The sequence below is a fragment of the Hevea brasiliensis genome, chromosome 9, assembly GCF_030052815.1.
Source record: "Hevea brasiliensis isolate MT/VB/25A 57/8 chromosome 9, ASM3005281v1, whole genome shotgun sequence".
Lineage (NCBI taxonomy): Eukaryota > Viridiplantae > Streptophyta > Magnoliopsida > Malpighiales > Euphorbiaceae > Hevea > Hevea brasiliensis.
In genome coordinates this window covers 23,014,586-23,029,116 of record NC_079501.1, presented here as the reverse complement: position 1 = coordinate 23,029,116, position 14,531 = coordinate 23,014,586, and the positions used below count along the sequence as shown (strand labels likewise).

Sequence of the window (14,531 nt, the reverse complement as noted above, 5' to 3'; positions counted from 1 at the left end):
TCATGTCTAATTTATTATTCCTTTTGTCCCATTTTAAATGATTTTTAAGGTTTTTTATTAAAAAAAAATTAATAATTGACTAAAATACTTTTTGTAATACTTTAAGAATAATAATAAATAAGAATAAAGTTGAAAAAAAATTTTTAGAATGACAAATAAAGTAAGATAAAATTTTTTTTTCTAAAACACCACTTAAACATTACTGAAGCATATCGTTCTTAAATCTCATGTTACATGTCATTTTTAATCTTCATGCTCGTTTCAGTATATTATTCATTATTCATATTTGATTTAAGGATGTTATTCCTAATCTTTCTGCTCGCTTTAAGCTTATTATTTATAATTTTTATATTTACTTTAAACATATTATATCTAATCCTCATGTTTGTTTTAAGCATGTTATTCATTAAGCTATCCTAAGCTTTCTCTTGTTTTCCTTTTCTCTCCTATTTTCATCCATTCATATAAATCTAAATGTTTCTAGGTGGTGCATGATGTAGTTATACTCGATAATGCATAGGGCTCATAATGCATGCATGTTGTAACTATTTTAATCTCATGAGGAAATAATTCTCAAGCAAAGGCAATAAAAACCAAATATGAACTTCACCCTAAGCTACTGGACTCTCATATCACTGTATGTTGAGCTTCTTTGGAAACCCATTCAGCACCTTCCAAGTCTGATTGATTGCTTGAGCATTATTGATGGTGAATCTGATTTAATGTTAGTATTCATCTTGGTTTCATGATAATGCTAATGTCATTGAAAGGGATAATAAATAAATAAATTAAAGGAGGATAGAAGAAGAAAATTTAGACTAGAATTTGAAACTAAAACACAAGCCATTTACTTGCAGTTTGACTTTTTTTTTACTTGAACTCGAAATCTCACCTTCCTTAAGTCCTTGAGACAGACTCTAGTACCACGATCCTTTTTAGCATTTTTCAATTTAAGCCCTTGAAATCTTGCTGTTATAAAGTATGCAGGAAATATTTGCCTTTAAGGTCAAGGCAAAGGCTTCTTTACCTATCTACCAGCCAGCATAAGAACTAAGAAGACTGTTTATAAGATATTGAGAGGGAAGAGAGAGATAAATAAACAATATATAATGCAATGTAAAATTTTCAATGATTAGAAATTAAGAGCAAGAAATGAACAGATAGACTGCAAATTTGAGACAATATGTCACATTTGTGTGTTAGGCGACTAAACAATCGCCTTAGGCTCGGACAGATAACCTATAATGTGCAGATTAATCATATTGATCATCATCTTGTTCTTCTCTCTCTTTTACAAGTCCCAATCTCACTTATTAATCAATTCCAATCTTCTAGATTAAACTTTGACATAGCCCAAACTACTGAGATTAACATTCAACAGTAGTATAGAAAAGGAAGTATATTGCATTTTGTTCTAAGACTAGGTACAAAAGAATGAGAAGCCATAACTGTAGAATCAACAACAGTTTTTCTGCTTATCTCTTCCTATTGACATACCTATAAGAAAACTAAAATGCACAAGGAGCAAAACAAATGCTATTTCAGTAGCAATATTTCAAACAACATTGACAATGAAGTTCTTTCATATCAAAGACAAAAGCATGTTAAATGTAAAACAGTAAACCAGATAAGGGCAGCTGGCAGTTCTAAGCTACGAGCAGCAATGACAAGCTCTAATCCGTGTAGATTTGGACCACAAATGAAATCCACCATATACTGCAAAGACAAGTTCTTTATTTAAACTCTTCAGAAGCCAGACACTGCATCATTTGCCTCAGTTAGCTATAAGATCCGCTAGTGACTCATGCTTGTAGCTGCGAATTCCAGCCCACCATGACTCAAAACCAACTTCACGATTGGCCTCTGTATCTAGCATGTCAGTGACACTAATATCAGGTGCATTACAAATATCAAGACCCTCTTGTTTCATTGTCATATTCTGCTCTTCTCTGGCTTTAGGATGATGAGCCCTCTTGTGACCTCCCAAAGCTTGGCCTGACACAAAATTTTTAGAGCAGATGTGGCATTTATGCTCCTTCCTCTTCTTTGACTGATAACTCGTAATAATTACTTCGTTTACTTCCCCCTGCACTGAATCCTTAATGCATTCAAGCTTTACAAGCTTGTTTGCAAGGTCAAATTTTTCAGCCAAAAGATTAGTCTCAATACCCGCTTGGTGCTCCTCAATCTTTAAAGCAACGGAGCTTTTTGTTGTTCTATGAAATGTTTGGTGACCACCCAGTGCCTGATAAGTGGGAAATATCTTGTTGCAGATCCTGCACTGGAATTGGCTCTTGTTCTTAGTATCATCTGCCGTACCAAAATCTGAAGTAGAGCATATCATCTCAGTGCAAGAATCCTTCCCCATTTCAGTATCGCAAGCTTCAGGAATAGGTTTATTGCTTGGAGTGCATTTTACATTTTCCGGACCAGCAAGATCCAATCCAACTTCTTCTGTAAACTCCTGGCTTGATTCTGATTCAGCGGCGCTGCTATCCATTTCGTCATGAATTCCTTTCTCGATCTCAGTATCACACAAAAGCAGTCCAGATTCATCCTCCAGTTTACGGCCCTTGGAATCAACTCCCCGATAAAACTTCTCAATAGGAACTTCCAATGGAATCTCCTTTTCCCCATTGCACACCATATCACAATCACATTCACTACATTCAGAGCTCTTGTTCATAGTATCTGAAGCATAAGGATCTAACTTCTGTTCTCTTGGTTTTTTCTTCTTGACAGGTTCATTATCCTCAAAAACATCGTCTCCATTCTCACTTCTCCCCTCCATCTGCTTATTTTGGTACAAAGATTTAGCCTCAAAATATACAAAATCATCATCCAAAGACTCACCAATTGATTTGAATTCACCCCATTTGCATACACCCCTAGACAGCATCATCAAACACATAGCCACCTCTTCCAGTTCTTCCTCAACTTCGAAACCAGGCACAGATTCATTCAAGCTAGAAAAAGAAGAATTAGGAGTGACCTTGTACCTCATTCTATTTGATCTCTTCCTTCGCACAAGACTCACAGTCTCAGTATCTGATAAAGTCATAACAACCAGGTTAGGGCTTGAACTAGTCCTTGATTCTTTGGAGACCCTATTCTTCTCAGCGTGAAGCCTCATGTGACCAGTGAGAGATTTTAGTGTCCGGAACCCTTTCCCACATTCTTTGCAGCGAATTCCTTTCCTTTCTGCCGCTGAGTGATGCCTCATGTGACCATGGAGAGATCTTGGGAACTCAAATTGCTTGCCACACACTTTGCATTCGAAACTCTCTTGAACGGAGACAAAATCATCAGGGTTCAAGCTAGAGGATTTCCATGATTTCTTGGGATTTTCTCTTAGGCCATAACCATCAATACCCATATTGCTGCTTTCAAGCTTAACCTGTTCATTAGCTGAATCTCTGGCCACGTGAATCTTCATGTGACCCCCCAAGATCCTCCCATTCAAGAAACTCTTGTTGCACAACTTGCACACATGCTTCTTTTCGTGAACTTGCTCCATTTTTATATTTCACGGACCCAGTGAAACAAACGGAAAAACCAGATCATAAAAACTAAGCAAAACCTCCACTTTTCCGGCGAAAAATGCTAGAATTTTCTGTCACATTCCACGAGAACAAACAAAAGAAAATTCAAGAAGAAGAGGAATCAATGAAAACCGGAATAAAAAAAAAAAAAAGAAGCAAAATCAGAGGCAAATTGTGGTGCCCATTGATTTTGGAAGTGAAAAGAAAAGAAAAGAAAACTTGCGGGTTTTTGTGATCTTGATTCTTGAAGAGCAAAAACAAGATCTAAATTCCCTCTTAAAAAACCCTATGCACAAAGCGGCCTCTGTTTTCTTGCTATGTGTCTCTCGTGGGTACTTGAAGCATATGCAAGCGCGACATCGCAATGGAATAGTGACTGGTACTGTGACCACTGAGCACAAATAGCCGAGAGAGAGAGAGAGAGAGAGAGAGAGAGTTTCTCTCTAAAATGGAAGTGAAAAAAGAAGAAATCCTTGCATGGAAGCCAAGCAAAAGAAGTAGACTTTCACCAATACCCGCTTGCACAAGCATTGATTGGGTCTCGAACTCAAAGTGGGCATTTTGGGGAAGATGTGTAATTTTATAGGTGATTAAGATCAATCAATTTTGCTAATAAGGAAACTGTGATTTGGGTTAAAATCGATTGCTTGAAGCAGAAGGAATTTGTTAGAGCTTTAGGTTTCCCTTTTCAATCCATATTATTGTTCTTTTCACACACTATCTGTTTTTGGCTAAGCAATTTGCAATGCAACACTACTTGATCCAATGGCTAGGATTGTCCCATTCATTGATCCAACAGCTGCTAACAATTTCTGGATTTATCTAAATTATTGTGGATCCGTGATACAAGAGCGCGCGCGCATATATATATATATATATTTAAATTCATTTATTAAGTTTATTGATTATTTCGGTTTTTCAAAATAAAAATTAAAAGAATAATTTTAATAAATATAAATTTTAACATTAAAATTTTATAAAAATTCAATTTAATTGATTTACGACTGCTCAGATCAAATCCAAAAACTCTGCTATCATTACACAAACCAGAATATTTATGCCTCTTTTTTTTTTCATCTAAATCTTCAGATGATCTAATTTCCTTTCATTGATTCCTCACGAAGCTTTATTTTCTTGATAGTTAAAATATATATATATATTGGATTATTTTCTTGATAGTTAAAATATATATATATATTGGATATCTAATACATGCATGTTCACATATGGAAAAGTACATAATTTGTGCTAATAAATTAAAATTTTATTAATTGAGTTTTTAATTTGTAATTTTAAAGAAATTTTGAAATTTAAATAGAGGAGATAAGAATATCTTAATTTTTAATAAATATTTGTTTAAAATTAAATAATATAACAGGATATGTAATATAATTGCAGATATATTACAAATTTAAAATTATGTCCAATTAAACATAGTGAAATTATGCAACCATTAAAACAATATAGTACATGAAAATGTCAATAAATCCTTATGTAGCTAATTAAAAAAAAAAAAAAAAATCCTCACGCAGTTCTCTCTCTTCATCAGCAATTTTCGCTCAATAATTTTAAAGGCGAGGATCGAAGTACATACTAGGAGACGAGACGAGACGAGACTCGCAAAATCCATCATTGCCAATAAATAAGCAAAAGCTAACAAAATCTTCCTACGAAATAATAATAATAATAATAATAATAATAATAATAATAATAATAATAAATAACAATCTTATCGAGACTGCCAACCTGTTACATTGGCAACATATTTCTGATATAGAGAATAAATGGGACTGACAAAGACAACAAGAACATTGAAAGCAAAAGAACATGTGAATGGGAAATGTGAACATGTTTGAGATGCAACCCGTGGCCTCCTGATGGTGGGGTTTTCAACTTCGAAGGATATTTGCTTCCAGCAGACTGATCTAAATAAGTGAAACAAAATTCAGGTCATGCCACCCAGATTAGCAACCTGCAGCTTGGCTAATTTCCATGGGAGTTCCTTTGGCCCACCCATGGAAAATCCGACCACCATCTATAAAAATACCTGACACTTTGCAATGCCTCCACTTTTTCAAAATTTTCAAGCAAAAGGTAGACTGATTAGCTGTCAATCTGAGAATATTCTTATCGCACAGCCGACTCCTGAGTGACTTGGAGATTTTATGCCTACCTAGGTCCTTCAATTTGAAAGATTGCATGATAACAGTCTCTACTCCACACCGACATCATATTTCAGCCAGCACCCGGTTCATCCTCCTCTCAGGAAGTCCCTTCTATGAAATTCTGGACGTATCACTCTTAATTCCTTCACAAATGATAGTAATGTCCAAGCTTAACAGCTGCAAGGAAATTACACATCTCCCCAGCATCCTCTTGCTGGCCATCAACAGTATGCTCCCTGACTGGATCACTCTTGACCAGAGTGTCTTCCATCAGTTACAAAATGAAGAGGACCACTGGACTCAACATTTTCTCTCTGACACTCATATGATGTACATGAATCATTTTCAATATCAAAGTCATCCCCCTCGTTACTGGGAATCCCTTTGAAAAGTTCAAAGCCACCATCACCACCACAAGCATTGTTGGAAATACCAACATATGCTTCTGAAATATCGTCTATATCTCCCTCATACTCCTCATCAGTTGCAACTCTCCGAACATCATCATCAGCACTCTCTTTGGAAGCACCAATTTCATCTTCATCCTCATCCTCAATGTGTTCATTGCAATCCTCTGCATGATCCTCCTGATAATAAGCAGAAGCGTCTTTTCCACTCAGAGATTCCACTGCAGAATCCTCATCCCCTTCTGTCATTCCAGCTTCACTTCTTTGCCACTCATCATTATCACTGTCAATATTTAGCAGGTCAAACCTATTCTGCTCAGAACGTCTCCGAAGCATGAATACATTGAAATAATAACTGACAAGCTCCCTTTTTGTTTGGCCAGGGAACACTGCTGGCAGATGATCCCAAAAGTTCTTGCCCAACGATGCAGGGTTTGATAGGACTACATCATGGAAGAGTTGCTCCTCCTCTTCAGTCCATTTCTTTCCTACGTCTTCCCCCATATCATAAAAACCCAGCCCATCAAATATCTCCTCCCCAAGGTTCTCCCTAAGTTTCTGCCTAGCTTCCATGATGTGCTGTTTTACACATTCAATAGATCCCTGATCAAGGCAACTACAGTCAGTTTTGGTGCCTTCGCAGCAATGGGTTACAGATGCTTCCAAATCAGGCATAGGAATAACACAAACACCCGTCAGCCTCTCCTCATAACCATCATGAACTAGGATACTGGGGCTAGATGATTGTGCAAGCACAACTTGGGGATTAGACTTATCTAGCTGATTAGAAGAGGCGTTTGGACCCTCCCACTCTGGAACAAAAGCTTGATGCTCTGGACCAATTGAAACTGGCTTCCAAAAAGGATAGTCGAAAGATGAGAACACCTCATCAGGCTGAAGTAGCGCCCTTAGCTGGTGTCCATGATCAAAATATTCAGGGAAAAATGAGAGATTATCTGCTTCAAGAATTCCGTTGTTGATCCATAAAAAATGAGGAAAACAGCCAGAAGCACCACTTTCAAAGTTGTTAATGTCATTGGAAACTGCTACGACTGAATCATTTGCAGACCTCCCAATATGTTGACAGTTACTAAGAATGTTATCATCATCTTCATCACAATAAAAATGAGTCAACTGTGAGAACTAGCATATTAACCATCATATGGATAATATCCAATGAACATATGCAACCGAAGAGGAAACATAATTTCAGTAGTTAACATGTGCAAGATCTGTAAGACCAGAATGTCATTGATAAATTCACAAAATTGCTATGGCATAACAAAATGCATATGGGGTTCAGTACAAATTTACTGCCCTTAATATAAGAACTGTGCAGCCATATTAACTGTGATTATCAAGAAAAATACATTACATGAATTCAGTAAAGTAGCAACACATGAACTCTGTTTTGCGCTAAAGCCCAAAACCCAAAATCTTATTTCCAATAGACCACAGATTGCAAAAAGCCTCCTTAAGTCCCTTTAATTCTCATTTAACTGAATAGTGTCTTAGAAAGTCAACATGATATATATGGTTAAGTGGTCCAAAATACATATCCAAAGTCCTATTTCCATAGCAAGTGATCAAGTAGGCTAGGCTAAATCATTTGAACAAAAGATAGAATAGGCTAAACATTTCAACTAAATTTGAAGGATATCAAAAATACGACTCATTTGTTACCTGAAGTTGTAGTTTTCGGATGAGAATCATCAAGAAAAGCCATTGGAGCAAGTTGATCAATGTGTTCCAGGTGTCTACGGTGCTTGCAAGCAACCTCATAAGAATCATCATCAACAAAAGGCCGTTTGTGAATCATTTTTTACCTGCAAGTCAATTAGCCAGTAAGATATATATCTTGTTTGGCATTGTGATTTAAACCCACATTTTAAAAAACCATCTTACTGTTGAAAAAAATCAATTTAACTACTTTGAAGTTCAACTAAAACATGTGAAATTTAACTAAAAATATTTTTAATATCTTCTAATTAATATGTTTAAGATGGTGCTTTTCTTAGCGCTCACCAGCAATGCTAAACATACGTTCACTCTCACACGCCACATCAAAACAATGCCACAAGTACCTAGAGTACTTGCTTGGGGAAAATTTAATAGAAGAAGAAAGCTAACACATGACACTATATAACAATTATCTGGTGCTAATTCCATAAGTATTCTATAAACTCCATTTCCTAGCCCCCTAAATTCACCTTAATTACCATTATTAATATATTCCCATTTCGTTCCTTCAATTCCTATTTCCAGCACAATATATATATAAACAAAAATCTATAATCGAATTCATCAATTGACTGAGAATCATAATAATATTATCAAATGATTCAGCTAGAAGAGTTCATAGAAGAGCTCGAACTCACCTAAAGAATAGCCGACGAAAAATGATAAAATCACAGGATCGACGATAAGACGATGAAGTTGAACAATACACAAACCCCAGTTAACAAAATCAAAATTCTAGATCCCTAATTTTTGTTACAATTAAACACCAGTTTCCAGCAAATCAAAACACATACAACGATGTCACTCTGTGTAGAAAAATTGAATCGAACAGAAAATCGATAGAAACGAAAATTTTCAAAACTTCAAAAAAATCAAATAATTTCGACCGACCCAGATGAATTGACCGACAAAAAACTAATATAAACAACTAGATTTAAAGATCGAACAAAACCCCGCCTTAAAATAGCAGTATTATTGAGGACCTGAAAACCCTAACCCTAGAAATGAATCGGAGGCCCGGCGAAGGATAAATTTACGATCAATATATAGAGGAGAAAGCGAATCGAAACAAATGAGGATCGAATTGAAGAACAGAAACAGAGATCAGAAGAATTTCTGATCGAAATGTTTGAAGATTTGGGATCGAGGACATGGGTAAAGTAAGGGTCCGATTTATAGGAAAGTTCAGGAGGGCATTCGGTGATCCGAGGCTTGAAACTTTTGGCATCAAGGCTCCTTGGAGACAAGTAGATTACCAAAAGGGAAAAGAATCTCCTGAAAATTACGAGCATTGCCACTTCAGGATTCTGGGATCTTGAGGACAGATTAGGAAAAGAGTCTTGTCTGAGGTTAATGTTGCTGTAAGAAACTTCGATGAGTTAAAGTTTTTTACACGTGGAGCATGGTGAATGGACTTTTGGAGTTCCAATAATGGCACGTGGAAATTCTTTGGTTGTTTGTGCAGAAAGAGCAAGGCCATGTTTGGTTAGGTGTCGCAAAATGCTTTTGGCTTATGTAAAGTGTTTCAGTTAATGGAACTTATGAGTTTTATCGTACTTGTTTTAAAAATAATTTTATTGAGTTTATCTACAAAAAATATTTCTTAAAAAAATTATTTTTAATTATCTAATTATATAAGAGAAAATTAATTAAAAAATAATTAAGTTCTGCTCATAAATACATTTTTATATCAAAGTAACTAAATCATTATTTATCCATATTAGGATGATAAACAATTAAAAAATATATATTGAATTTTTTATGAAATTATTGAACTGATTCGATTTAATTTAATTTTATAAAAATTAATATTTTAAAAATTTGCATTCAGATTTATAAGACTAAGCCGGCTGATTAATTAGCCCTACATTACACAAATGGAGCTTGAATATTAGAATTCTCAAATGATAAAGACATAAAGCCACTTCCACAAAGTCGTCTTGAGAATATCCGAAAGCAAAAGTATACTGGAAATAATTGGAACTAAATTAGATTCAAACTGGACATATGAATTCATTGTTTGGTACAAAAAAGTTTCATTCGGGCTAAAAAATAATATAAATAATAATTAAGCTTTTGTTTCAGTAAAAAAAAATTCTTTTATAGACTTTAAATATGAAAATATTTAGACATAAATACATATCATTAATTTTATATTACCATTAAATAATGAAAATATTTTTTTTATAAAAAATAATTTTCATACATAAATTATTTTTTATGAAATAAACAAAGTTTAAGGTAGAAATTCAACATCATTTAGACTAAATGCTGAAGTTCTTAGTGAGCAGATTGGTTAAATTTGTCATTTTACAAGAAAAGGTTCAAATAAAACATTTTTAAAACAAAATTTCCAATTTTTTCCAATTTTTTTAATTTTTTGAAGAAACAATTATTTTTTCACAAAAGAGGTTTTTTTTTTTTTCTAAAGAAACATTTTTCTTAAAAATTCTCCTAGAAAAAATAATTTTTTAAGTAATTTTTCGTGAAAGAAGAATTTGAAAAAAAAAATTTCAAAAACAAAAGCTTTTGTTATTGTTTAATTGATAAATCTCAATATCAAAAAGCACCAAACGTTTTTTTTTCCCCATAAATTTATGTCACGACCCAACCTATGGGCCGGACCGGCACTAGGACCTGGGCCAGCCTAAAGCCCCCGAAGTCCGTAGTAAGCCTAACTGTTCATTAACCCAACTCTAAGGCCCATTTGGGCCCAATTTCAAGAAACCAAACGGACAAAATCCGACCATAAAATGGACTTTCCAACGGGGAGTTTTCGACTCACCCGACCTGTAAACATAATAAATACTCAATTGGGGAGCTCAGCTCACCCTCCACATACTCATATCCTCATAAAAATAAATGGGAGCTCAGCTCCCTCATCCAATCCATCAAACATACATATCATTATACGTTTACAGGTCCAACATGATAATAATATTACAGACCATAATCAAATAAATACTTCTAACACATGCGGAAATTCTAGGAGTAAATAAAATTACACAAATATTGATAAACAACCTGCGAAGGAGAAAAGCAGGTTAACCAAAAATAAAATCCTCCTGTAGCCTGAAAAAATATTGAACAGGAGTGAGCGTTCGACTCAGAGAGTAAAATATCAATTTTAACCATAATCTCTATAACTATCTAAAACTAATGCACCCTGTAGAGTGAAATGCAACATCAACATCATTTTCACATCATAACATCAAAAATGTAATTTGGAGCACTCACGCACCCTGTAGCATCAATCATAACATATGAGCCGATCCTATACACTCTCTTAAATCCAACACGGTGTCGTGAAGAACTCAAGCGGGACTTTCGCTTAATAAACCAAATCGAGGGTCCCAACAAGAACTCAAGCCGTGACTACCCCTCGAAGGATCGGGTCCGTGAAGAACTCAAGCCTTGACTACCATTCATATCCAAAGTCCACACCTCATCACACGCACGCCAACGCACGCACACTGCTCCAAATTACCACAACAACATCATGGCACTTTAACAGTTATCAATGCATCATAAATCGTGCCTAGAGTTTAACTACATAAATATATGCATATAAGTGATGCATGGGCATGCTGAATATATAATAATATCGAAATTATAATTAAAATTAATATTTTACTCACAGATTTGACGGTGGTCACTGAGTGGGCGGAGGAAGAAGGTCATCTGGCTCACCTGACAATTTTATTACAATCATTTAATACAAATGACTCAATACAAATCAAGAAAAGACCTAACACGTCCTAAGTCATGCCGAAAATCCGGCAGAGCCTCCCCTATACCTAGGACCTACCCAACCTGTAAAAGGGCTCAAAACACACTTCTATATCCACAATCCATATATCCACAACTCAATCACATCACACAGCCCCTCTCCCGGGCCCATCAAATCAATCATCCATCACAATATGTAAAATTTCAATTTAGTCCTTATAATTGATCATTTTTGCAAAAGCGCTCAAATAAGCTCTAAAAATTATAAAACTTTGCTCATGATCCTTAGAAATATTACTAAGCTATTGCAAAAAGAATCGTAATTTTCTAAGCTACCACGAATATTTTATGGATTTTTAATCCTATTTAAGCACTAGAAAATTACGAAAAAGCAAGGTTCGGGTTTACCTTTGCCGATTCCGACTTCGGGAACGTGCTCGGGATGCCTAAAAATGGTGGGGTAGCCAAAATCTCGATCCAATTCGGAGACTTTTCCGGTGGTCTGTTCGCCGGAAATTCACGCATCCGACAACCGCCGAATTTCCGCGAATTGAGGATACCTACACGAAGCCCAATAATAATATATAAAAATCGGGGTGTTACATTCTTCCCTTACGTAAAAATTCGTCCTCGAATTTTACACAAGGCGAATAAAGTACATTATTACACATTGAGCAGATATGGGTACTTGCTACGCATGTCCCGCTCGACTCCAGTGCACTCTTCCACCGATCGGCTCTCTACAAAACCTTAACCATAGGGATCTGCTTTGATCTTATTGTCTCACTTGGTAGTCCACTATGGCTACAGGTTGCTCCTCAAATGTCAAGTTCTCTTTTAGCTCTATTACATCTGGTTGTAGTACATAAGAAGGATCTGGAATGTATTTCCTGAGCATGGAGATGTGAAACACGGGATGAACGTGAGAAAGGTTGGGTGGTAGCTCCAACCGGTAGGCAACTGCTCCAACTCTATCAGTAACCTCAAAAGGTCTAATATACGGAGGTGCCAACTTGCCCTTCTTTCCAAATCTCATGACTCCCTTCATCGAAGAAACCTTCAGGAATACATAGTCGCCTACTGCAAACTCCATATCCCTCCGTCTGGGGTCTGCATAACTCTTCTGCCTACTGAAAGCTGTTTTCAATCGTTCCCTGATTAAAGGAACTATCTCTGAAGTGTACTGCACTAGGTCTACATCATGCACCTTCACTTCTCCCATTTCTGTCCAACACAGAGGAGACCTACACTTTCTTCCATATAGTGCCTCATAGGGTACCATCCCTATGCTGGAATGGTAACTGTTGTTGTAGGCAAACTCCACCAAAGCTAGCTGCTCATCCCATTGACCTCCAAAATCCAAGACACTCATGCGAAGCATGTCTTCCAGTGTCTGGATTGTTCTTTCGATCGTCCGTCTGCATGCGAGGGTGGAAGGCCGTCTTGAAGTTCAACTATGTGCCAAGTGCCTCCTAACTTTCTCCAAAACCGAGGAGTGAATCGGGGCCCTCTATCGAGATATTATGGAAGCCAAACTCCATGCAATCGACTATTTCTCGAATGTAGAGCCGCGTCTTGTGCCACGTAATGTGTAGTCTTCACAGCAAGAAGTGAGTGATTTGGTTAGGCGGTCTACAATTACCCATATCGAATCATATCCTCGCGTGGTACGAGGCAACCTACCACAAAATCCATAGAAATCATTTCCACTTCCATTCGGGATAGGGAGCTCTTACAACTTCACTGACGGTCTCTGGTGTTCAAACTTCACCTTCGACAAGTCAAGCACTTGGACACAAAGTCCGCTATGCCTCTCTTCATGCCATTCCACCAATAGCTATCTCTCACATAATGGTACATCTTGGTGGAACACAGGTGGACATCAGATGCAGTGTATAGTGTGCCTCTCGCATGATTTCATTCCTGAGGTTGTCCACATTGGGCACACATATCCTAGAACCTTGCACTAGGGCGCCATCATTGGCAAATCCAAACTCACCACCTTCACCCTGCTGTACTCTTTCTATGATCTTCATTAATTGTTGGTCTCTGTGTTGGGAAACTCTAACTATATCTCGCAAGTCTGGCCTCACTGAAAAATGAGCCAACAAGACCCCCTCATCTGAAAGATCTAGGATTAAATCTTGATCCATCAACTCATGTACTTTCTGAATCAACGGTCTCTTCTCTGCTGAAATGTGCGCCAAATCGCGGAAGATTTTCTGCTTAAAGCATCTGCTACTACATTGGCCTTCCCATGGTGGTACTAGATGGTGCAATCATAGTTTTCCAGAAGCTCCATCCATCTCCTCTGTCTCAAGTTTAAATCCCTCTGTTGGAAGATGTACTTCAAACTCTTATGGTCGGTGTATATCTCGCACACTTCACCATACAGGTAGTGTCTCCATATTTTAGTGCAAAGACTACAACCGCCATTTCCAAATCATGGGTGGGATAGTTACGCCCATGCCTCTTCAAATTGCCTTGAAGCATAAGCCACTACTTTTCCATTCCGCATCAAAACACACCCTAGGCCAACTCGAGGCGCCACAAGACACCTGTATATCCTTCACCGCTCATAGGTAGTGTTAACACGGGCGGTGGTTAGACACTCCTTATCCTCGTCATTATAACCGACTCTATCGAGCTCTCTTCTGTCCCTTTGCATCTTATCCACTTCCCTTTCCCTATTTTTGGTATTGTTGGTATCTTTTCAACCTGCTGTTCTTATTCCTTAATTTGAGTCCTATCTCATCCTTACTCCTTTTCCTTCAAATATATCTATCCCATCATCAACTTTAACTTTCTTTTATTTCTTAGTCTTATCTTGATTACTAGTTTCATTCTTGAGAGAATTCTAACCCTATGATTTACTCCTACCAAAGACATTCTTCACCTTATGTAACACTTATAATTACCCATAGAAAATTTTTCTTGTATCCCCTTTT

General features: G+C 36.6%; 2 protein-coding genes across 2 annotated transcripts; both read right to left on the bottom strand.

Annotated features, from left to right (window-relative positions):
- Positions 1–1,384: 1,384 nt before the first annotated feature.
- On the bottom strand, positions 1,385–4,251 carry LOC110663407 (uncharacterized). The gene has a single exon (XM_021822694.2). The coding sequence runs from the start codon at positions 3,515–3,517 to the stop codon at positions 1,775–1,777; it is 1,743 nt and encodes a 580-aa protein (XP_021678386.1). The 5' UTR covers positions 3,518–4,251; the 3' UTR covers positions 1,385–1,774.
- A 1,020-nt stretch (positions 4,252–5,271) lies between these two features.
- On the bottom strand, positions 5,272–9,078 carry LOC110659355 (uncharacterized). Its single transcript, XM_021817253.2, has 3 exons — positions 8,493–9,078; positions 7,798–7,940; positions 5,272–7,223 (listed from the first exon to the last, which is right to left on the bottom strand). Exons 2-3 carry the CDS (start codon positions 7,931–7,933, stop codon positions 5,953–5,955), a joined length of 1,407 nt encoding a protein of 468 aa, XP_021672945.2. The 5' UTR covers positions 7,934–7,940; positions 8,493–9,078; the 3' UTR covers positions 5,272–5,952.
- Between the last annotated feature and the right edge of the window lie 5,453 nt (positions 9,079–14,531).

What these genes read in the sequence shown, in the direction of transcription:
- LOC110659355 (XM_021817253.2), bottom strand. Translation starts at nt 7,933, where the DNA reads ATGATTCACAAACGGCCTTTTGTTGATGATGATTCTTATGAGGTTGCT. An exon ending in TCCGAAAACTACAACTTCAG is followed by an intron (nt 7,224 to 7,797) that starts GTAACAAATGAG and finishes ATTGTGATGAAG; the next exon opens with ATGATGATAACATTCTTAGT.
- LOC110663407 (XM_021822694.2), bottom strand. Translation starts at nt 3,517, where the DNA reads ATGGAGCAAGTTCACGAAAAGAAGCATGTGTGCAAGTTGTGCAACAAG.